The sequence below is a fragment of the Arachis duranensis genome, chromosome 6, assembly GCF_000817695.3.
Source record: "Arachis duranensis cultivar V14167 chromosome 6, aradu.V14167.gnm2.J7QH, whole genome shotgun sequence".
Lineage (NCBI taxonomy): Eukaryota > Viridiplantae > Streptophyta > Magnoliopsida > Fabales > Fabaceae > Arachis > Arachis duranensis.
Window position 1 is genome coordinate 81,696,200 of NC_029777.3, and position 24,345 is coordinate 81,720,544.

At 34.8% G+C, this 24,345-nt stretch overlaps 3 protein-coding genes, 1 long non-coding RNA gene and 1 pseudogene across 16 annotated transcripts; 2 read left to right on the forward strand and 3 right to left on the reverse strand.

Moving 5' to 3' along the window:
* The first annotated feature begins 216 nt into the window (after positions 1 to 216).
* LOC107494289 (fructokinase-like 2, chloroplastic) lies at positions 217 to 3,859 on the forward strand. 2 transcript variants are annotated; one of them, XM_016115332.2, is made up of 6 exons: positions 217 to 574; positions 780 to 869; positions 1,042 to 1,301; positions 1,385 to 2,037; positions 2,452 to 2,923; positions 3,390 to 3,859. In XM_016115332.2, the coding sequence occupies exons 1-6, from the start codon at positions 402 to 404 to the stop codon at positions 3,647 to 3,649; spliced, it is 1,908 nt and encodes a 635-aa protein (XP_015970818.1). In that variant the 5' UTR covers positions 217 to 401; the 3' UTR covers positions 3,650 to 3,859. The 2 variants fall into 2 exon arrangements, with proteins under 2 accessions (XP_015970818.1, XP_015970819.1); XM_016115333.3 differs by having other exon boundaries at positions 446 to 574; positions 752 to 869.
* Positions 3,860 to 4,936: 1,077 nt separating this feature from the next.
* LOC107494290 (folate synthesis bifunctional protein, mitochondrial) lies at positions 4,937 to 10,985 on the reverse strand. 12 transcript variants are annotated; one of them, XM_021124917.2, is made up of 7 exons: positions 10,710 to 10,985; positions 8,955 to 9,226; positions 7,868 to 8,123; positions 7,227 to 7,478; positions 7,047 to 7,134; positions 6,837 to 6,956; positions 4,937 to 6,469 (listed from the first exon to the last, which is right to left on the reverse strand). In XM_021124917.2, the coding sequence occupies exons 6-7, from the start codon at positions 6,901 to 6,903 to the stop codon at positions 4,989 to 4,991; spliced, it is 1,548 nt and encodes a 515-aa protein (XP_020980576.1). In that variant the 5' UTR covers positions 6,904 to 6,956; positions 7,047 to 7,134; positions 7,227 to 7,478; positions 7,868 to 8,123; positions 8,955 to 9,226; positions 10,710 to 10,985; the 3' UTR covers positions 4,937 to 4,988. The 12 variants fall into 12 exon arrangements, with proteins under 12 accessions (XP_020980576.1, XP_015970829.1, XP_015970825.1 ...); XM_016115343.3 differs by lacking the exon at positions 7,227 to 7,478 and having other exon boundaries at positions 6,837 to 6,978; positions 7,099 to 7,134; XM_016115339.3 differs by lacking the exon at positions 7,227 to 7,478.
* Positions 10,986 to 13,024: 2,039 nt separating this feature from the next.
* On the forward strand, positions 13,025 to 16,707 carry LOC107494283 (cysteine-rich receptor-like protein kinase 44; annotated as a pseudogene).
* A 777-nt stretch (positions 16,708 to 17,484) lies between these two features.
* On the reverse strand, positions 17,485 to 19,731 carry LOC127739760 (uncharacterized). Its single transcript, XM_052263076.1, has 3 exons — positions 19,549 to 19,731; positions 17,925 to 17,987; positions 17,485 to 17,815 (listed from the first exon to the last, which is right to left on the reverse strand). The coding sequence occupies exons 1-3, from the start codon at positions 19,729 to 19,731 to the stop codon at positions 17,588 to 17,590; spliced, it is 474 nt and encodes a 157-aa protein (XP_052119036.1). The 3' UTR covers positions 17,485 to 17,587.
* Positions 19,732 to 20,043: 312 nt separating this feature from the next.
* Positions 20,044 to 21,904, reverse strand: LOC107494292 (uncharacterized). Its single transcript, XR_008000476.1, has 3 exons — positions 21,838 to 21,904; positions 21,627 to 21,731; positions 20,044 to 20,693 (listed from the first exon to the last, which is right to left on the reverse strand). It is a non-coding gene; the product is annotated as an uncharacterized LOC107494292 (long non-coding RNA).
* Between the last annotated feature and the right edge of the window lie 2,441 nt (positions 21,905 to 24,345).

Sequence of the window (24,345 nt, forward strand, 5' to 3'; positions counted from 1 at the left end):
TTTCAATAACGACATCTAATTAAATAAACTCCCAAGACTCAATATATGAAGACTACGTTAAGATATGAATATTTCGTTTGTATGTGAGCTCTTCATTTATATTATTATAAAAAAATAATTTTTTTTTTAATTTTTAAGAACAAAAATATCGAAAAAAAATTTGGGATCTATTTGTCCTTTTCTATTTATTTTATTATGTTTCATCATAAGATTTAGGATTACACCTTTCTCTTGCCGTTGCACACACTAAAACCCTTCGCTTCTCAGTTCTCACCTCTGCCTCCCGTTCTCTCTCCCACCGTCGCCTCTGTTAGTGGCGGTTGTCTGTCTCTTCCGCTATCTCTTAGTATCTCGAGTTCTTCTCAGTTCGGCTTTGCATCTTCCTTGTTCGTCTCTGTTCGATGCCGACGGCTTGTGGTCATTCTTTGTTCTCTGACTTCCCTCTGTCATGTTCGTCTCTGTTCGTCGCTGACCGCTGTGTTCTCTCTCTCGTTCGACTCCGTTCATCGCCTCCGCCGTCTCTCTCTCTGACTCCCTGCTCTATCTCATCCACCCCACCAGTTCACAACTTCAGGTTGCCATTAATCATTATAATGCAAATCTGAACATATTTATTTGTTGTTAATGGTTATAGAGATTGTAGGCTGTGTTTATCTTGTATGAATGTGTGTTATTAGTTACTAATTAGGGATTTAGGATTCTGATATTAGAACTTGATGTTGATGATTTGATAATATGATATATTTTTCAGGATGTCTGATAATGTTGTATCTTCCTAGGTCTAGAAGGAAAAATGCATTCCGAAATGTAAGTGATCGTGTGTGGAAGCATGGGATTGATCTTCAAGGCAATGATGATGTTGATAACATGTAAGAGGAACAAATGGATTTGAGTTTTAAGCTAATTGTCTGTAAAATTGTTAACTTTCCGCTAAGTGGACATGTTTGTTGATTTAGAATACTAAACATTTATTCTTTAGTAGAAGTTTATCTCTGTAAGACTCTCGAGTTTGACAACAACCTTGGTTCCCTGGGATATAAGGTCCGGATGTAAATGGAGTCATGTTGCAATGGCTAGGAGGAAAGCTTCTCTTGATTCTGATATAGGAAAGTCCAATGAAAATGATGCAGTGGTGGAAAAGAAGACTTCTAGATCATCTAAAACGAAGAGGGTGACAGCGAGGACGAAGAAAAAATCCACAGATGGGTCCCCTGAGGAGAACATTGATGCTTCCGCCAATGAAGGCTTAACTTCCTCTAGCGATGATTCCAAGAAGAGAACTCGAAGGACTCGAAAAAAAGGTGCCTTAGTCTTGATGCTGATGATTTATCTGTGACATATATGCTTTATTTTAAGTGTTGTCTAAACCTGCTATCATTTATAGTTACATCTGTATCTGCTGATTTGGAAGAAGATACGGAAGTCAAGGAAGAGAAAAAGGTTCGAAGACGAAGGAAACCTAAGGAGGAGAAGGTAATTATAGAGGATAAGGCTAGCGAAGGTGAAACAAGTGACCAAGAGGAGACTTCCTTTATTGAAAATGTGGATGATGAAAGTGATGATGACTTAGAATGGGTAAATTATGATGAAGAAGATATTAGCTATACTTATGGTTGGCCTCCCCTTGTTTGTTGCTTTGGAGCCGCACAGTATTCATTTGTTCCTTCGGGGAGGCCAGCCAATAGGCTTATAAATCATGACATTCATGAAACAATGAAGGATGCATTGTGGAGCCCTGAAAAATTTGTTAGGGCCCCTGGTACCTCGGCTGGTAGTGTTGCCATTGCTCTTGCCAGCTTGGGTGGTAAGGTTGCTTTCATGGGAAAGCTTGGGGATGACGATTATGGTCAAGCAATGTTGTATTATATGAATGTGAATAAAGTTCAAACCCGATCAGTCCGTGTTGATAGTAGAAGGTCTACTGCTGCGTCATCGATGAAGATTGGTAAAAGGAGTAAACTGAAAATGAGTTGCGTAAAACCCTGTGCTGAAGATTGTTTGACAAAGACAGAGATAAATGTTGATGTGCTGAAAGAGGTATTAACTTGAAGCCCGTTTAAGTTTATATTTTATAGTGGTAGGTTATAGCCTTATAGGCTGATTATTGTTGATATAACACCATTATAGAGCTTGATAATGCCTTTTTTCATTTCTTGGAACCATCATCCATTGTTAGCAAAATCAGAACTTGGAAGATTAACCAACGAACTATTTCATTATCCTATTGTCTAATGTGTTGTTCTGTATTTTACAACACTTAGTCTGTTGATATGGTGCTTTGTTGATGGACATGTTAGTTACAGTAATTTGCATTTGAATGAAAAGTAAAAATATGAAATGTTGCCGCCATTACAGGAATGATTGCTTTCCTTATTGCATTTTAAGTCCTCTGATTGATGTTGATACTTTTTGTTTTTCACTGCTTGAATAATTTAATAACATCTCCTGCAGGCAAAAATGTTCTACTTTAGCACACATTCCTTGCTTGATCGTAACATGAGATCCACTACACTACAAGCGATAAAGATTGCGAAGAAATTTGGAGCAGTTGTTTTCTATGATCTGAACCTTCCTATGCCACTATGGCAATCTAGGGAAGAAACTAAAACTTTCATTCAGAAAGTATGGAATCTAGCAGACATTATTGAGGTCACTAAGCAAGAACTAGAATTTTTATGTGGGATCACACCAACAGAAGAATTTGACACCAAAAATAACGATTGGTCCAAGTTTGTCCATTATGAACGTGAAGTGGTAGCACCACTTTGGCATGAGAAGCTTAAGATTTTGTTTGTGACTAATGGAACTTCCAAGATACATTACTACACTCAGGAGTTTGATGGTGCTATTCTTGGTATGGAGGACCCTCCGATCACCCCATTCACTTGTGATATGTCAGCATCTGGAGATGGCATTGTTGCAGGTACTTTATAGTGAATTTACATTTAATAATGTCTTTGCCTTAAAAAAAGGACCAATAAATCTCTTTTAAATCATGTCTGACATTGTTATGAAAGAATATTTGACATGAATAGCTTTCAAGTCAATAAATTTGCAAGGAACTTGTATATATAGCCTTTGGAAGTGTTTAAAAGCATGTTTGGTTAAAAGGACCTCTCTTGCTTCTTTTGGGGGGTGTTTGCGTCTTCTGAGTTCAGCTTTTGAGGGGGGAAGGGAAGCAATTAAAAGGTTTGAAAAGTAAAATAGGTTCACTGATACTCTTCAAACCCTTTTCTTCCTTTCTCTTCAAAGATAAAGTAAATCAACATCATTATATATAGAGTTGCACATACATACTTTCTAGCATGAACTTCTAACTGTTAAGAGTGGCTTTAAGATGAAAATTCATGTTTATCCCAAAACTAATGGCGTCTTCTCTTTCTTTTCAGCTCTCATGCGAATGTTAACAGTTCAGCCTGATTTCATAACTGAAAAAGAATACCTGGAGCGTAGCATCAAGTATGCAATTGATTGTGGGGTTGTAGACCAATGGATTCAAGGCCGAGTGCGTGGCTTTCCTCCACGCGAAGATATGGATGACGTGATTCCCGACGACAATGGTATACGCTCAATTACTGAAACCGAGTACCGCACAATAAAGAGTGACCGAGAATTAGAGCCTGAGGACGCATTAGAGCCTGTTAGTTGATCCATGCGCGTAGTAATATTAGTTTTCCCCTTGTGTTTTCGCATAGAATCATAGTGAGGCTTTCATCCCGTGTACAGAAAACTGAGTGTTATTTATATATTTGCCCTTGCTGTTGTTTTTCCGTTGTTAGTTATAACATTAGGCATCTGTATTAACATTTTTTGGCTATATCAATGGCATCGTCAAGATCAGATATCAAAGAAATTCCGTTCCACGAATCGTTGTTGGGAGTTTGAATTTTGTATTTTCTCCTATGTCCTCTAGTAAGATACTGTTTGTGATTTTTTCTTACAAGTTTTCACAAAATTTATGCATCTTTGCTAAATTACAAAAGGTTATGATCATGTCTAAACTGCATATAATTCCAATTTTTTTTTCCTCGGAATTAACCGAGATATGCCCCTTTTGCTGGATGAATCACGAGCATTTTTTCCGGAATTGAATGGTAAATTAATGTGTTATTGTCAGTTACCTATATAATTGAACGGATATTTTCCTTCTCTCTCATAAGTGCTTTCAATATCTTATTATTCATTAACAAACTAAGCACATACTCTTCTTAGTTCAGTTACAAGCGTTACGAAGACTGGTTTCTTTTTTTTTTTTCTCCCATGAGTCAGGATAGCTTTTTTATTTTCCCAGATTTACCATGATAATCCATTTTGGTAGCTTAAGCTATTTATTAGAAGAAAGGAACACACTTAAGGCTATTTTCAAGAATTTTTAAATGACGGAATCTCCTCTAATTTGTGCCATTCCTTCTCTCCTTTGCCTTTTCTACCATCACTCCCAAACAGACCCTATATATGGTCTCAAACCGTGGAAAGCTAAAAGCTAAATACCTTGACATTCACCTTTTTTTTTTCTTTTCCTCCTGGGATATAACAGATCCTTTTTTGAATTATGACCAAAAATATCTGTCAATCAAAAGCTACAAGTGAAATGTTGAAACAAATTTCAGAATCAAATACAAAGGAAGACTAAGGTTTATGGGAATTTCTTAGTTGAATAGAATTGGGTCAAGAGTGAAGATAATGCACATGATAAATTTTATTGGTGGACTTTTTCTATTCTAAAGAAAAAAACGCAATCTTCACTCTTCATCTCAGCATTACCCAAAGTTTATTCAACACTGGTAAGGACATGCTGATTATTTTGCGTGTGTAAGCTTTATTCCCATTTGACATACACTTCCATTAATTGTACTCCATGCTTCTCTGCTCCAGTCAGCACTGGCAACATGGCAAACAAAATCAGCAATGGCTTCGTTGCATAAAGCCAAGTCCATGTATCAAACGGGAGTATTAAAAAGAATTCAACATCAAAGTTGGTGACAAATTCATTGTCTAGATTTCATGGCAGAATGTTTATGTTTTAGAATTGCATCGCACAGCTTCACAGCATCACAATTATCTTTGACATTATGCACCCTAACAATGTTAGCTCCAGCCAGAACACCCGCTGTTATAGAAGCAATGGTAGCAGGATCCCTCTCAACAGCAGAAGGTCTGGAACAAATGTCACCTAGAAATCTCTTTCTTGAGGGTCCAATAAGTATAGGAGCACGAGAGATGGCAAAGCTACTCTTGGCAATCTCAGCTCGGATTGCAGGAAGTCCTGTGAGGATATCCAAATTGTCTTCAGTTTTTTTCGAGAATCCAATACCAGGGTCAATAATAATCCTCCATGCTGGAATTCCTGACAGTTCTGCCTGTCTAACCCTTGAATATAACTCGGAGGACACCTCCTTGCAAACATCATCATATTTCAGGTTTTCACTGCTCTGCATAGTGCATGGGTCCCCCCTCATATGCATCGCAACATAAGGAACATCTAGATCTGCAATGACCTTGAACATATTAGGATCTAACTGCCCTGCAGATACATCATTTATAAGATGAGCCCCTCTACTAACTGCTTCTGAAGCAACATCAGAGTAGAAAGTATCAACAGATATGAGCTTTCCCTCTACCTCAGGCATTGACTTTACAGCTTCTAGGACAGGGATTAATCTACTTAATTCTTCTTCAACAGAGATCCTAGATGCCTTTGGTCGCGTAGACTGAGCACCAATATCAATTATATCTGCTCCCTCTGAAATCATTAATCGAACTTGCGATACAGCAGATTCCACAGACTGGAAATTCCCCCCATCACTAAAACTATCTGGGGTCAAATTAAGGATGCCCATAACGGAAGTTCTCAAGGACCAATCAAGTAAGCCATTTGCAACAGGCATTACCCTACATATACCTTCCTGTCCAATAAGTGATTCCCCACCTAATTTTTCCCATAATTCATATAGTCCACCAGAATGGCTCGAAAATGCATGCCAACTAGCAACTGTATCATTGTCAATAGCTGATCCCAGTAAATCCATCAAAGGGGCGATAACAAAAGGCCGCTCCCAAATTCTTTCATGAGGTATATTGAGAATATCAGATCTGACTTTATATTTACCGTAGAATAAAATGTCTAAGTCGATTGGCCTTGGACCATACCTTATTCCGTCGGTTCGCCCGAGGTCCTTCTCAATTCTTTTGAGTGCAGCCAATAATTCATGTGGACCTAGTTTAGTAACAGCTCTAACTGCAGAGTTGATAAAGCAAGGTTGATCAGTAATGTATGCTGGTGCTGTCTCATACAAACAAGCATGCCTTGTGACCTGTATGCCTGACTTCTTCATCATTTTCAAGGCTTCCTTGAAGTTATGAACCCTATTACCTACATTACTTCCCAAAGCAATCACCACATCCTCATCTTGTGAGCGAGCTTCCACTGAGGAATTTTGTGCTGTGTGAAGACAGGAGAAGCTCGATACTGCATTCAAAATTAAAACAGATCAATGAGGACCACAAAATACATATACAGTTTAGAAACAGTCCAATTGAATAAATCATACAAATAAAGGGGGGAAAGGGGGGGAGTAATTCATTCATGCTCTACAACTTGATTTCGAAGTCTTATGATTAAGAATATTTGGCTTTTAAAACTTCAACTAATGAAAAGCCAGTCCAGTGACTAATACAGGAATAAGACCTTTTACAGTTACAAGATCTAATTCACAACACACATGGATCTGATTTGATTTTCGATATATGGTCATAGAAAATTCAATCACAAAAAAAGATTTGATGAAGCTTTACAAAAAGGCAGCTTGGTTGAGAAATTTAATTCTAAACATTACCATTGAGATACTTTCTGGCCGTGAAAACCTGATGCCTGGGCAGCCCCAGACACTTCAATATACCCATCTGAGCAGAGGCTTCCGTCTTGGAGTAACTTTGAAGTGAAATATGCTACCTCTCTGGTTTAATGAATGAATTACACTACAAGAAGGCATGACAAGGAACCAATATCAAGAACCCTCAAAGCACATAGATAAATAGAAGAAAACCTTATATGCTTTCAAGGACTGATCAGCAGCCTCCTTTCTCTTATCAACATACTTGATTTTGGCTAGATACCGATAATAGTTCCCCTTCCTGCAAATGACAAAACAAAAACAATCAAATTCCAAATTCCTCAAACATAAAGACGTTAGAGAGAATGAAAAGAGAGAACAAAATCCCCTCACATCTTATAGAAGAAGACACTAGGTACACCACCAGAACAAGATGGAATAAGGTGTTCATCAATAAGAGCCATGATATCAGTGCAGATATTAGTCAACTCAGATTCAACTTTGTTCCTATAATCCTTAATCATATAAGTAGCCACCATCAAGACTTCAAGTTTAAATAGATACTAATTTTATTCTGCATGTGAAGTGTGTATGCTACACAAATCAGTTGCAAGTTCCCAATGATATCCAAAATGCCTCCTGTCACTATTTATCCAAGAGTGATTCTAATTCCATGTTGTTATAATTTCATTATATAGAATTACAGATTAAACCTCTGTGAAAATGTATGCAAAGAAAATTCCAGATATGTTAATGAGTAGAATAAAGTCAAAGGTTAGTACCTATTGCAAAGAAGACCAATGACAGTTATGTAGGTACCTAAGTGAGAAGCAATGTAGAACACAGTAGAGAAGAGGGCTATGCATAACTGGTAGATTAAAATTAATTTTAACACAAGATGCTAATTTAAGAATTTTACTCTAACTATATGATTTAAACAAAAGAAAAAGAAAATGACAAAGGCAATTACAAAACCCCAAGAACCCGAACTCCAAGGCAACAGATTGTGTATGAAGGAGCAAAAAACACCATACCCAGAAGAAAGATGAAGTGATGAACGGTGGTGGTGAAGCTTAAAGGGTTGCGCTAGCAGAGAAGACACCTACTACAGCGAAGGAAGCAACCTCATCGGAACACATACACAGAAGTGATTGGTGGTGCTGCGAGGTTGCCGATGTCCTTCCCCTAGAGGCGTAAGAGAGTCAGAGAGAGTTGAACACCAATGTGTTATGCGCCAGCTTGGAGAACTGGGAGTTCCAATTTGAGAGAAATTAGGAACTAGGTTTGGTCCTGGTTAACGACGGTTAAGAAAAATTGCATTTAAAAAAAATCAGTTATTTTAAATCAGATAAGATTTTTTAACCGGTTTGATCAATTTTTGGATTATAATGAACAGCTCTAGCTAAAATATCTACAAACAAATAACGAGCTAAGATTAACTGATTAATAACTTTGTGGTTGATTAGAACGTCAAATCTAAGGAAATTTAAATATCCAGTTTTTGATACAATGCAAAGCAATGTGACAAAAAAAACACACGGTTTCCTAAGGATCCAATTTTCTTTAACCAACATAGAAAAGGAAAAAAGAGGGAAAAAATCCATTCACACTAGTCCAATGAAACCTTTTTTTTGTTACAAAGATCCTTTGCCAACAAACATGGATCTGATTTGCTTTTTAGTATTTTGACGATGGTCATAGAAAATTCAGTCACAAAGCTTCAGTGAAGATTTAAAAAACTGAGCACTCCATTAAAAAGAGCAGCTTGGTTGACAACATTAATCTTAAACATTAACATTAAGACACTTCAGTATACTCATCTGAGCAGAGGCTTTCATGTTGAAGTGACTTTGAATTGAATATGCTAACTCCCTTCAATTGGGTGTTCTTAGTTTAATAAATAAAAAGATGTTTTATTTTATTTTTTTTCCAAAGGTGGTAATTCTTCATTGATTAGAAAGAAATTAGGCAAAAAAAAATCTGCAATTGGGGGAAACGGGGAATCAGACTTCCAAATTTTAGTTCAAGCACAGGGAAATCTCCAAGAGCAAATTGACGCCATCCTAAAAGGGTAAAAGATATCAGAATTTTGTTGCAAGAGCAGCAGGAGCTTGGAGTTACCTGGACACCAAGAGAGAGAAATGAACTTGCGAACAGAGTTGCGAGGTTGGCGGCAGAAGAGTCTGAGTCGTCACTGGACAACGACGCCTCCCGGAGCAGTAAGGTACATCTTCAAAGCAAAGGCGGATAGAGTCTCTCCTCAGCAAACCACGGGTGGTTTCAATCATTCAATGTTTCATGGTTACCCAATTGTTTGGGGTAGGGTAGTCAAGGAAACCACGGTTGGGGAAGCAAGACGGAGAAGGAATCAGAGCTTCAGAGCGGCTTGGCACCTGGAAGCAATGGAGGAGGAAGGGGGAGTTGCAGATCAGATTCATTCATGTGTCTGGGGCAAGGTTCTGAGAACCGGAACGGTCATCGAACTGTTCTAATAACTGATTTACTGGTTTATTGGTCTAATCGATCTAACCGTAATTCAACCAAAAAAATTCGTTTTAAAATAAAATAATAAATAAATTATAAGGTGCTTTATGCAAGTAAGCTTATTAGAAATATGCAAAATTCTAAAAACCTGAGAAAGTACCCGTTGAAAGTTTCCAATTACAATTGTTACCAAATATATACGACCGTTATATATGGCTAAATTTTAATGGAAAAGCATCTTATGTGCAATACATCATAAAGGTCACATTCAATAATTTTATTGACCGGAAGCTCATTAAGAAAATAAATGAATATCCTTAAAAAAATAATAAATTTTATTGATTCTTTGGCAACCAAATGATTGAAAAGATAAGTGAACATAGACCAAATATGCAGGATTGAGCATTGACATTTGGGGAATTAGCAACACTCAACATCTAAAACAAAGAAAATATTTGTACAAAACTAGATACTAAGAGTTTATAATTTGTGGAAGCATAGACATTTTGCTTATGCTATTGCTGTGAAACATGATCATTAATAACCTTCAAAACTTGGAATTCATGTAATTTGTTTATGCTACTGGTTATTAACAGTCTATATATTTTGCATAACTCATGACATTTGCTTATGTTTTTTTGCGGGAATTAATTCTTAATATTCTATAGTTTGTGGAAGCTTTCTTCTCCTTTTAGTCTCTTATTTCTTTTTTTCAATGGAAACAAGATTCAACAACAACAAGAATTCAACAACAATAAAAATTCCATCATTCATTTTAATCAGAAAAACTAAGAGGATTAGGATTAGCAGCATTATTCGAAATAAGAGGATTGGCAGAAAAACTAAGAGGATTAGGATTAGCAGCATTATTCGAAATAAGAGGATTGGCAGGCAAGTTATTATTCACAAATGCATTGTTATCACCAATTGTTTCTTGATTAATACTATCATCCATAACTAAAATTAATATATCATTCACAAAATTAAAAACAGCAACAATACAGCCAGAAAACTAATAGCAGCACAAAGTTAATACTACCAACAGCATTCAGCATTCAACATTCAGCAACAAACAGTATTTGATTTGATTTCCATGTTAGCATTCAGCAACAAATATTACAAAACAGCAACAAGTAATCCCTAATCACACTAAACCTGAAATCAATAAAGCTAACAGAGCATAATCCCTAATTACAAAACAGCAACAAGTAATCCCTAATCCATTTATAGCAGCAGCAAGAAAATTTCAACAAAAATATCAGGAATTAAAAAAAGAGCAGCAGCACAAAATCAATTATTTGATTTCCATTAATCCATTCACAATTTCACATTCAAAACTCAGCAAACAGAGCATAAAAGGAAGAGTACTGAAGAAGTGAAAGCAGTGCTAACCTTCGACGGAGACACGGACGGCGAACGGCGACCGGCGACACGGCGACGAGCTGCTCCAAGCCTTGAACAGAGAAGCCAGGGATGACGGGGACAGGGGGAAGGAGGACGCCGATCTACAAGAGAGAACGTGGAGGCGCCGACAGCACGGACGGCGGTGGCACTGCGGCAGAACCGTTGCAGGGAGAACCTAGGGTTATGGTTGGGTGATTTTGAACTGCGCCGACAGCACGAGGGGGAGTGCTGGGGGAAGGGGGGTGAGTGAGTGCGGGCTGAACATTGTCAAAACGGAGCCGTTTAACAATAACCGGCCGGTTACCAATCCAATCCAACCGACCGGTTCAGCGGTTTCCAAGTGGTTTTTGAATGAGCGGTTATTAGCATCGGATCGGACCATTTTCATTGCTGGTCTCCGGTTTCGGTTCAACCTGCCGATCCGGTCCAGTTTTCAAAATCATGGTCTGAGGCGGGTTATGGCGAACCAGGGGGCTGACGAGTGACGGGTACCAATTCCTCACCCAATCTCGGATCAGAGTGGATATCTATGGATTTTCAAAGAAAATTTTAAAAAAAGGGACTTAAATATTCTTCAACCATATTACAAGCATAATATTCATTGTCGTCAAGACTTAAATCGAAATAAATATTGTCTTTATCTATAATTCAAACATAGTTTAAATAGTAATAAACAGAATTTCAGAAGACAAATTGTCATACCTGAGAAATAGACAAATTCATGTCAAAAAATACACAATCTACCATTAACTAGTCTAATACAACATAATGCATATGCTAAAAAATAACAATCAAACTAAACCTAGCTGCCAACAGTTCATAAAAAGGTTAAGTATACTTTTTCTCCTGAAGTTTGTCAAAACTTTCAAAAATAATACTAAATTTTATTTTGTTTTAATTTTGTCTAAAAGTTTTTAATTTGCATCAAATTACCCAACAGCTAAATTTTCAAGAAATTTATGACCAATTTAGCAATAATGTTTGACAATTAGGGGCCAGTTGCTTGTGTGAAAAGGTTACTTAAGAAATTGTTGCTGAATTAATCCTAAATTTCTTAAAAGATTAGCTTCCTGGTACATTTCATGCAAATCAAAAACTTTTAGGAGAAAATTGAAATAAAATAAAAGCTGATATTTTTCAACCTTTTGACATACTTTAAGACAAAAATATACTTGACCCTTAAAAAAATACCTAACCTAAACCAAAATCACAGCTAAACTTGTATCAAAAAGACCCAACCTAAACCTAAAATCACATTATATCATCAAGAAAAAGAAAAAAGAGTAGAGGTAATGGCAACGGCCTACCTGCTGGCTGCAGATAGACCGTAAATTGGCCACGGAAAGGGAGGGGCAATGCAGTGGGACCGTGACGGACTGACGGCGACAGAGAGAGGCACGGTGAGTCGACAAGACGCGGAGGCTCAGAGGAAGAGGCGAGGCCACAAACCGAGTGGTGAGAGGCGATGTCGAGGGACAGTGGAGACGAGGCAGTGGCGGCAAGGAGGTCTGAGAAGCGAAGCAGAGACGCAGAGTGAGTGTGAGTGGATGAGAGAGTAAGGTTGTGAGAACTGAACCGGTCAAGTGACGGGTTCAAAGGTTTGTCCAACAGTGGCAAAAAGACGCTGGCGGCAGCGACATGGGCAAGCGGGAAGAGACGCTTGCAGCAGCCAAAGGGGGAGAGACAGGAGCGGCGACGCAAGAGGTGAACGGCGTAGGAGATGTGGAGAATAGAAACAATGCCGGCGGTGGTGCCTCTGCTGGTGTTGGAAGAGAGAAAAGGAGAAGGAAGGGGAGAAGAGGGAGGCGGCGACAGCGGGGTTAATGATTTAGGGTGAAATAAATACTGCAACTGTTTTAAGAGACCTGTATAAAAACCAAATTTTAATATGTAAAGGCGAACCGTGAAGTCGTGAACAAACTTTAAACAAATAGACTTTCCTCATCTTCAGACTCTAAAACCAAGGTGGGAGCCAACTTCCAATCACAGAAATATAGACACATGTCAAAAAATACATGGACAAAAAATATCTACTCTTTTAATTTTATGCAAATTTATATATAAAAAATATTATTTATACACTAAAATCAGTTATAAATGTATTATAAATATATGTGTAGTTTAATTTTATTTTAATGTGTATTTATTTTTGAACATATATTTTATACTATGACTGACTTTGAAAACTAATTTTTATATACAGTAGCATTATTCTTTACAGATGTACATTATAATTGACCTTAAATTTTTTCCATTAAAGAAACACTTCCCCATGTATCACTTCTTATTCCCAAAACACAACCATGAAGATCTTTCTTTCTTTAAGGACATTGTCCTTTCTATGTTGCCTTCTCTTCGCTGCTAGTAACTTAGCATCTGAATCACACGCTTCAGTAACTTCGCAGGAGTTCCAGTACTTCTGTGATGAGCATAGCATTACCATAGATATCGAAGGCAACTACACAACCAATAGCACCTATCATACCAACCTCAACACTCTTATGTCAAATATTCTCAACAACAAAGAAATCGATTACAGTTTTTACAACGTCTCATACGGCGAGTACCCAAACAGAGTATACGCCATTAGACTATGTAGAGGAGACATTAAGCCGGAGCAGTGCCGAACTTGCCTAAACCAATCCAGAGCCAATCTCACGGCGGTTTGTCCGAATCGCAAGGTGCCGATCGGGTGGTACAACGACGAACTATGCATGCTACGATACTCGAATCGCAGCATATTCGATCGGATGGACAATGGACCGGCTTATTACAAGAAAAGCGACAAAAACACCACGGATTTGAATGAGTTCAATACAAAATTGAACGATTTGTTGAATGGCTTGAAAAGGAAAGCTTCTTCTGGTGACTCTCGGTTAAAGTATGCTGTGGGAAACTTTAGTCTTCCCAATTTTGATGATGTTTATGGTCTTGTTCAGTTCACGCCTGATTTGTCTGGAGAAGATTGTGATAACTGCATAGCTCAATCTATTGAAAGAATATCAAAAGATTATTGTAAGGATAGCATGGGTGGCAGGGTTGTTAGGCCAAGTTGTTTTATGAGATTTGAGACATCGTATCAATTCTATGGGCCAATGGCGTATACGCCACCTTCGCCGCCAGCATCTCCGCCGCCCACCACCACCTCTGTAACTAACCCGTCTTCAGGAAGTATTTACTATCCGTAATAAACATAAAAAAAGTAAAGTCCATAAAATGCATTATGTCCAAAGGAGTTGTTCTAGTATGTCATGCTGTGTTGGCTACCTTAATTATAGTATTTTAAAAAATATTTTTAAAATTAAAATAATATTCTTTTATTGTTAAAGAAAAAATTTAGGAGCCATCTATTACCTAAGCCAACTTAATTCAATCATTTATATTTCTAATTTTAAAATTTAAAAAATTAGAATGGTGAGAGATTTTTTTTATAACAGATTTCTTGTTTTTCAACTAGTTGATTCTAGTTGGCTATCCTCCTAGTTAGTTTTCTAGCAAAACTCTATTGTTAAATAACACTTTGTATAGAAAGTATTGTTAAAAAAAGTGTTATTAAAATATAAAAAAATATTACTTTAATTTTAACAATACATATATAGTCACTTTAATCATGGTAGCATAATTTTACTCTTCTCTTCTGCTGTTAAATACTTGTTTATCAAGATAAATTCACTATGCTTTCTTTCTTTGTTACACTGTTCGAACTTCTTATCACTGTATCAACCCTAGTAGCTTAATGCACTTTTATTATTTTTTAAAAAAATATTAAACTTTATTACAAGTATCTAATTAAAAAATTGATGTTAATCTTATGTCCCACTAAGGATTATATATGAAATTTTGCAGGAAAGAGCCACACTTCAGTACTAGTCATCGCCATAACAGTATCTATAGTGGCTATGATTATGTTCATGTTTATTTTTATCCGCAGCAGGTATCTAAGAAAGAGGAAGCAAAGGAAAAGCAATTCAAGTGAGTTGAAATGTTTAATTTGATCTATGACTTCATTCAATGTTTGATTTAATTCTTAATAGCAATTTTAACATGTAGGACAAATTTTTATTTGTGTTTTTTCTAGGTTTTTCTTCTCCATTATTTTCACTTTTTTATAAGACAGAAAATAAAAAATATTCCGCTTAAAATAGAAAACTTTTTATACATACTTCAACTACTAAACAAAATTATGTATTGTTTATCTCTAACTCTCTTTTAATTTGTGTTTGAAAAAGCAACTTCTAAACACTTCTTAATACTAAAAAAATACAATGTATTCTTATAACATAAAAAGACTCACTTTTTTTCTTTCTATCAATTTTGGGAATTACCCGGTTAATTTAAATTGTCATCCATGTCAAACACCAGAGGATGATAACACTGAAGATATGGAAATTGTTGAGTCATTACAATTTAACTTGGAGAGTATACGAGACGCTACAAATGACTTTTCTGATGCTAATAAGCTTGGACAAGGTGAATTTGGGGCAGTTTACAAGGTCAGTTATAGTAGTAATATTAGATAGGTGAATTATAGGATCGCTATGATATGATTGTGGTGGCAATGAAAGTTTGATAAAGCACCAAAAAAAAACTTTCAAAACTTAACATCACATTTTTTATTTGATCACACTTTTTTTTTTTCAAATTAAAAAGTGTAGCCAAATAGTAAAAAAAATGTGACTTTAACTTTAACTATAATTTTTAAATGTTACTAAAGTGTCATAACTACTATAATAAGAGCCACCACAGATATATTCTTGACAAATAATTTCTGGCTATATGTATTGTATGTTTTTACTTGTTAGGGTATTCTCACTAATGGACAAGAAATTGCTGTAAAAAGGTTGGCAAGGAGTTCTGATCAAGGAGACCTAGAATTTAAGAATGAAGTGTTGTTACTGGCTAAGCTTCAACATCGAAATTTAGTTAGCCTACTTGGTTTTTGTTTGGAAGGAAGAGAAAGGTTACTCGTCTATGAATTTGTACCCAATAAAAGTCTTGATTACTTTATATTTGGTAGGTTTAAATACCTCTATTTTTTTTCATTTTGGTTTCAAATTAAGTTTAATGAGATCATTTTAAATTTCATGTGCTTTGAATATATACATGTGTAGATCCCAGCAAGAGAGCAAATTTGGATTGGAAAAGCTGCCACAGAATCATTGGAGGTATTGCTCGAGGCCTTGTCTACCTTCATGAGGATTCTCGATTGCATATTATTCATCGTGATCTCAAAGCAGCAAATATTCTTAGATGAAAAAATGAATCCTAAGATATCAGATTTTGGTACTGCGAAACTATTTGCTACAAGTCAAACTCACTCTAATACAAATAGAATTGTTGGAACTTAGTAAGTATATATTAAAATCTACTTAGTTTTCCTTTAGTATTAATATCATTAAGCTTACTAATTGACACTATGTTACCTATCTTGTTATGTAGTGGATATATGGCACCTGAATATCAATTTTATGGACTATTTTCAATCAAGTCGGATGTATATAGTTTTGGTGTATTAGTTCTTGAGATTGTAAGTGGCAAGAAAAGCAGTGGCAATTGTCAGAGTAAGAATCCAGAGACTCTCATGAACTTTGTAAGTCATCACTGTTTTCTCATTATGCCTTCCTTATCTATTTGTACCTTAAGAGTTACCACAAAGACCTAATAACAAGGGCTCGGAAGATTAATTGTTAGCACAAATTAATAAAAGGATACTAATCTGAGAAAATTCTTGCAGGCATGGAGAAATTGGAAGGATGGAACAATTTCAAACATTGTAGATACCACATTAAGAAATAGTTCGCAGAATGAAATAATGAGATTCATCCACATTGCTTTACTATGTGTTCAAGCAAATGAAGCTGATAGACCAACCATGGCTACAGTTTTACTCATGCTTAATAATCATTCGATCACACTCGCAGTACCTTCAGAACCTGCATTTTTTCTGAATACAGGATCAAACACATCGACAAAAGGACCAGCATAAGAATCAGTCAATGAAACCTCAATTACTGATCCATATCCTCGCTAGTTTCAAAATACTATGTTTAAAAATTGAAATACATTTTCCTTTAATTTTAGAAAATGTCATGTCAACTATGCTATATAGTATATAGGTACTATATTTGGGTTAATATACTACTTTATTAGACAAAGCTGAAAAATACATAAGGGAAATCACTCCATTCATGAAATTTATTGGTGACTATCTAAGTTTGCAACTTCATACCTATTTGAAACTACTACACTATTCATTTTGTTATCAGTTGCTGAATTTAATTTTGATATCAGTGTAAAACAGTTTTGTACTTACATCCAATTATATAACCCGATATCAACAAAAATATTACTTTTCACATTAACATTGTAAATGATCATTAAAAAAAATGAAAAATGAACAACTGCGTAAAACGTTTACACTGTCAATGCATCAAAATTAAACTCATCACTTGCTATAACTTGTAGTAGAAACACAGCTGTTTTGAAAATTAACAGATTGCATAAATTAACATATTGCATGGAAAATGGCTCTAAAAGTTTAAAACACTGAAATTTAGCAAGAGCATATCTGCCATTAAGGGCATAAATACATGCATAGCTCATTGAGGAGTTACCATTAAATTAACTCAGATATGGAGGCTGCTATTGTTTGATCTCAAACGTAAGCCAAAATCAAATAATATATTCCTACCCTAGATGTAAAAGATGCATTTTGATTCTTGCTGATATCATATTAGTAAGTACATACAACAATATACGCCAACTCATGCATTTAGTTCTCATAACCCCTTACCAGTTACCACACACCATCGAGTTCAGGAAAGCTCAACTATCCTTGCTCGTTTTTTGGAATTATGATTTCCCTTTCATTTTTCATCATCAAGAGATGAAGGCTTTCTACCATCATTTTCAGCATCACCACTTCTGATTCCATCATCCTCGTTATCATCTTCAGCACTGCTTTCATCTGAATCTGTGTCTGTGTCTTTGCCATCAGCGGCCAATGAAATCGCAGGCTGACAACTGGAAATTGCTGATTCAGCAGCAGCCACAGCCTCAGGCGTATTAAGATCCGCAACACCAAGCATCAAATCCTTAAAAAGAAAAAGATTGAGCAAAAAAACCAATGCAATAATCAACTATTTGCAGGTCAGTAGCACGAATCATACATCGAAATATGACACGGATTGAACAATGAATTACCATTTCAATAACTTTGGATTCATTTCCAGTGAGCTCTTCAATATTGTAACTCTTAGGATGATCCTACAAATTTTCAAAACAAAGCAACAAGAAAATAGATATTCCGTGATTACAACTATAATATTCACTTGTACTAAGTATTAACTAGGTAGTTTCATTTGAACACCAAAGTCCGCAGTGAAATATTGTGAAAAAGAAAATCATTATCATGTATATCAACAATAAAAGCATTCAGTTATCTTCTACTGATAACATCAACAACTACTTAATTAAGAACAAGGGACTAACCCCATACTAAAAATGTAGAACAGTAAAACAACAAAACATGTGAACAAGCAGAGAAAATCTAATCAAGAAAATCCCACAGACCAATGAAACAGATTTTGCCATCAAATATTTAGGTTCTTATTTCATTGCCATCACTACAAATATAAGATCACAAATTTTGATTTCCCAACCTAAACTAGTTCGCTTCTAAGTTATAACAATAGCTTGGAATATGCAGACAATCCTTTTGGCATTGCACTTGAAAGCGCCAACTAAGAACACAAATCAAAATAAATTAAGAATAAGACCACATCAAAGTCAGACATTGATACGAAACGAAGGATAAACAAAAAGATAAACACTGAAATTGAATAAAAAGATAAATTGAAATTAAAATAGAAAACAACAGAATAGGTTGAAATTGAATACAAAGGGAATTACGCTACTTTTTATCCAATTTTTTGATGCAACAACAAAAGGATTCTCTCAACCTAACTTGTCAACACTATAATTTGGGAATTGAATCGAAGGAAATCACTCAATCTTCTATCCAATTTTCCGATGCAACAAGAGAGTGACTCACTCGACCTCACTTGTCTATGTCATGGTTTCAAAACCAAAAAAGTGGTTTTTCACACCTCTAATTTCTCAATGACGACTACAATAGTTTAGGAAATATTTATAACCTCATATTAGGTTAAAATAAAGAAAACCCTATGCCCACTGACATAAAACACAATCTACTAACTAAATAAATAAAATTAAAGTACATGAAATTATATTAAACACTCTAATATTTAAAAAATATAAACTAATAACTACTAAATAATACTTAAACTATTCATGACACAAACTTTTGAAGCACGTATCAGACACACTTATGGGCAACAACTCTGGCACTAGCAAAGAATAACTATATCCCTATTGAGATCCAAGTCCAACTGCAATGCTCATTAACTTATTCACAATTATAAAGTATCATGATTCATCTCACTAGCAGGCAATGTAATTGGGGGTTATGAATGCCATATGCATCAGCATGATTGTAAAACTTATAAAAGCATACCATATCATATTGAGTCCAATTAAGCAATTTGAATGAATAATAAAATAGGCTGAGACACTAGAAGCAAACAAGAGTAATGTGTTGAAATATGAAGAGAGATATCATTGTTAGATAGTGGTTAGTAATTTGGACGGTGCATTTATGGAGAGTAGTTGAGAAGGTACTCTAGATTTATCACTCTCCTCTCTATATATGTTGGCCTTTTCCCTTGTAACGATACATAACAATTCATACAATCAGTAATAATCTCTCTCCCTTGTCTAATTACTCTAATATTTCCAGCTGAGTAACCATGAATCTTAATATAACATCAAAGATATGGTATCCTCCTTGAAAACTGTTGCGGCGCTGCTGCCATCCACCATTGTCAAATCTGACCAAAGACCACACCCTTGGCATCCAGCAATGCCCAACCTCTCCAACCTTGTCAACAGTGTTGCTCTTCGACAAGCCACGTGTTGCCACATTCAACATATCTCTGACAAACAAGTCACCGACTTCACTTCCACTAGTGCCTGAGGGCACATCAACCACTGTATTCTGCTGCCAACTCCTGCAGCTACTGACACCTCAATGCTCACCTCTTTGTGCTATCTTTGCATATGTGTTTATCTCCTTGATCAAGCCGCTAGTCCACTACAGTATCAAACTTGATTTATCCCAAATGGGTGCCATGACTATTTGAGTATTGATCTCCTGCTTCTAATAGTGCAAGTCTGACCCTTTTGTTTTCTGTGTAATCTAATCCTCTTAGCACAATGGTTGCGTTTGTTTATAGGCACGGAACATTGAAGATACAGAGATACAAATTATGTTTGATAGATAAAACATAGACAGAGACAATGCGTGTAGGGTCACTAAATTAGTGTATTTTGCGTCCTTTCTGTCAAGGATACAGAAACACTAACAAGAGACAATTTATTTTTCATTTTTTCTTTCAATATTTCTACCAAATTTTCAAAATTATGTTTTTCGTCATATTTTTCTTCCTAAATTTTTGTATGGAAAAAATAAGAGTAAATTAGACTTTTATATTTTGTTCTAGTTTATCACCAAACAAAATACAAGAACATTAATCTTTGTGTCTCTGTCCATTGTGTCTTGTTCTCAATGTTCTGTCTTATCTTGTTCTGTTCTCAGAACCAAACACAGCCAAAGTGATGAATATTGGGTTGTGTTTTCCTTCCAACCTCCCATTGTGAACCATACCAACGGTAATATTTGTCATTCACAGTCTTTGCCAGTTATATGCTATTTATGGCCTCTTTGAAAGACGATGACTGCTCAACCAAGTCGCTTTCCTAGGTTCCTTACCTCCTTACTGGCCCAAGCAGTTCTGGATAGTCTCAGCAAGTCATCAACAGTCCCAGCTACCCCTTGCACAACTCCAGAAGTCGCAACAGGCCCCTGCACATCTTCAGCAGTTCTTGCTGGCCCTGACACCCCTGCACATCTTCAGCAGTTCTTGCTGGCCTTGACATGTTTCCGGCAGATACAGATGGCCTTTCTTTAATCTTCATATTATATTTCCACAAGTATTATTGTAAAAAGCTTAGAGCTTAGTAACTTTAGCTTGAGGGTGAGTCTTAGAGAAGTAGTTTATCCTTAAATATCTCATAATATCAAATAATATCTTCTATAGGTTATTTATGTTCTAAGCTTGATAAATATTATCTATATGCTCAAACTTGTGGGGAAGTGATGAAAGGAAAAGGAGAGGACGAGAGTAAAAACGTAGAGAATGCGAAGATAAGAGTTTGTTAGTTCACAGCTGTCAAATAAACATGATGATAGAGCAAAGTAATAAATTTCAGAGCAATTGACATAATTAGTAATAATCTTTCTCTCATTTGTCCAGTTACTCTAATATTTCCAGCTGAATAACCAGGAATAACATAATCAAATTCAAAATTTAGAAAAGATAAAGCATTCACAATTTCAAAACAATATCATCTGATTCCATATTGCACAATGTTTCAAAATAAAATTTCTTCAGGTAGAATATGGACTAATCTCAACTACTAATGAAAAGGCCGCATAGATCTACCAATTATTCTTTTTTACTCAATTATATGATTTACTAACAATGAGAGATAACTATTATCAAATTATTAAACAATTAAAACTATCAATAATCAAATATTTCATTGAGATCTTTAATTATTTCTACCTTCAATAATAATAGTACTACTATTCAAAACCCAACATGAATAATTAAATACTTAAATAAATAAATACCACAAGAATAATAACAGCCAAGTGTTATTAAACAAAAATGAACTTAAGTATTAGCATAGGTCCTACTTCCACCATAAATAAATAAATAAAATTTAAAAATATAAGAACTTGAGATGAATTTAAAACAGTACGTTGGCTTTTGGGAATAGGAGAAGTAAGAGGAGTGCCATTAGGAGGAAGTATCTTAGCTTGAATGCATTGTTCTCTTTTGCCGTTACAAACAAGAAGTGTGGATTCTGCATAAAAGTGAAAAAAATAAAAAAAATCAAACTTCAACAATAAGATATCTAAAGCAAAATATATATAAAATAAATAAAAAAGAAAAGAGAGAAAAAAATAGACCTAAGGATGAGAGGGGTGTGGCCTTGTGCTCCAAGTTAAGAAGCTCCTTGCTCCTTTCTGCCATGGACAGTGGCGGAGCTTGAAATACAATTTTGGGGGGTCAAATAAAAGATAATTGTCAAGATGTTTTTGATATGGATTTCATTTAAGATAAATTCGTCTAATCTCATCTCTCTGATTTGGGTGATATTGCCGAATTTGAAGTCGTTTTCTAGGGTTTCATTCCAAAGAATTAAGGTCAAACTCATCAGATGCAACTCTTTGAACTTTCGAATGTTGTATTTCATTTTTTTCGTGATTCATTAAAGTCGAAGAATTATCTACAGGTGTTGATATTATAAAAGTTATATGTTCTCCTTCTTGAATATTAGCCTTTTTCTTAAAAAATGCATTAAATCTTTGATTTTTTTAAGATTATTTTATATAAAAATTTGAATATATATCCTATAAAATATATAAAAAAGAAGTTAGAAGGACAAATTTTAAAATTTATAATATTTATTGAATTTTTTTATCAATTTATACAAATAAAATAATATCAATACTTAGTGAATATTTTAATATTTTTTATCATATAAAAAATTAAATTAAATAAACAGTAAAATATAAAAATAATATTAAATTACATAAATAAAAAATACCTCATTTTTTCTATTTGAACTCAAAGGTAGAGGGAGTTTTGCTTATTGAATAGAGAGCTACGAAATGCGAAACACTCAGTTCAGTCCAAATTCAATATGTTTTGAATGTTTAAAAATAAAAACTATTATGTAATAAAAGTAAGAGATGAAGATTGAACTTTGATATTTTAAGTCATAGTAAAGTATTTGAGTCAACTGAATTATTTTTTAATTTTTGAAAAAGTATTACTAATTTTTTTAACAAAAATTTGGGGACCATGATCTCCCTTGTCTCAACTAAGCTCTGCCCCCTGGCCATGGAGACTCTGGCAAGTTATGACTTGTGAGGAAAACAAAGGTTCTTGGTGAGACAAACACAAAGAGAATAAGGAAAAGAGTAAAACCAACATGGTCCCCGCCCCATCCCCCATTTTGCATAACTTCCCACTTCCCAGTCCCCACACCGTACCCTTGACGATTCAGGGCGGCTTTCGATGTATTGGGGGGTGGGTGAGTCTCTTTAGGCCGTTTTTCTTCTTGTGTTGTGTTGTTGGGTTTGAAAAAAGCCAACCTAAAGAAATGAAACCTTCCTAGTTCCTATACAATTTTACGCGGATTTGATAACCATTGGTTACACAATTTGACTAAATTTTGATCACCGAATGCACCTAATTTCATCAAGAAGGGGGCAGATGGGGATAGGGTCGCAGGCGGTGTCCAACATCGAGAAATGGGCTTGGCTTCAATTTGGTAGAGATTAATGTGAGTAAGCCCATTTATTCAATCTCTTTAGCTATCTGGATTATACCCAAAAAACTTAAAAATAAAATAAAGATAAAAAGCATATCTGGCAAAATCATAATTTCACTCAATTATTTTGGAATAAAATATTTAAATATTTAATCCCTTATATACAATCCTTCGCCCGCAATTGTGTTACAAGCACTATAGATCGGTGACAAATAATGAAGAGAAGTAGAATTCAATTCAATAGATTAATATGGTGTTTCATTATTTTTGGAGCAAAAAATAGAAATAAGCCAAGGGAAAAAATAATTTACGTGAATCAGCCAAAACAAAAACTGTTTCATGAATCCACCAATGCACGTTTATATGTAGTTCGAACCAGCTTAGTTTGAATTCTATTTTTACATAATTCGAACCAGCTTGGTTCGAATTACACACAAACATATGCACACACTAATTCGAACCAGTTTGGTTCGAATTACACACAGTAATTCATGGTATAATTCAAAAACTAACAAAATATTTAATTACGAGACTTTTTTAAAATATTAATGAGCTATCAATTCGAATTTCATACAATACTTTTCTGTCCATTTTTAATAGCTCATGAACATTTTTTAATAAATTTTTTAATAATTTTTTTTAAATTATACTACAAAAAATATTGTATGCCATGCAAAACAATTAAAAAAAATGGCTCAAAAAATGTTAAGAGTACTATAAAAATTTGTAATGTTATAATAACTTAGGTAAATACATGCATGTACTCAAATTTTAAATAAAATATTCTACGTAATCAATAATAATTTAGAAATAAAAGAAAATATTTTATTCCATATAAAATAATTAAAAAATATATTTTATTCTATACAAAATAATTTTAAAAAATGACTTAAAAGATGTTATGAGTACTATAAAATTTTATAATATTCTAGTGATTTAGGTAAATACATGATAAAAATATTTTTCTTTAATTTCTAAATTATTAGTGACTATGTAGAGTATTTCTTTAATGTCCTAAGTCATTAGGACATTACAAATTTTTATAGTACTTCTAACATTTTTTAAGCCATTTTTTAAATTATTTTGCATAGAATAAAATATTTTTTGTGGTATAATTTAAATAAATTTATTAAAAAAA

Bases quoted from the DNA above. Each gene is read 5' to 3' on its own strand.
- LOC107494290 (XM_021124921.2), bottom strand. From the start codon at position 6,903: ATGGGTATATTGAAGTGTCTGGGGCTGCCCAGGCATCAGGTTTTCACG. The intron at 6,470-6,836 runs GTAATGTTTAGA...TTTTGAATGCAG, and splicing joins GGCCAGAAAGTATCTCAATG to TATCGAGCTTCTCCTGTCTT.
- LOC127739760 (XM_052263076.1), bottom strand. From the start codon at position 19,731: ATGTTGAATGTGGCAACACGTGGCTTGTCGAAGAGCAACACTGTTGAC. The intron at 17,988-19,548 runs GTTACTCAGCTG...GAAAATTTGTAG, and splicing joins ATGTTATATTAAGATTCATG to GATCATCCTAAGAGTTACAA. The intron at 17,816-17,924 runs GTAATTCATTGT...TTTCTTTTTAAG, and splicing joins AATCCAAAGTTATTGAAATG to GATTTGATGCTTGGTGTTGC.
- LOC107494289 (XM_016115332.2), top strand. From the start codon at position 402: ATGCCGACGGCTTGTGGTCATTCTTTGTTCTCTGACTTCCCTCTGTCA. The intron at 575-779 runs GTTGCCATTAAT...GTATCTTCCTAG, and splicing joins CCACCAGTTCACAACTTCAG to GTCTAGAAGGAAAAATGCAT. The intron at 2,924-3,389 runs GTACTTTATAGT...CTTTCTTTTCAG, and splicing joins TGGAGATGGCATTGTTGCAG to CTCTCATGCGAATGTTAACA.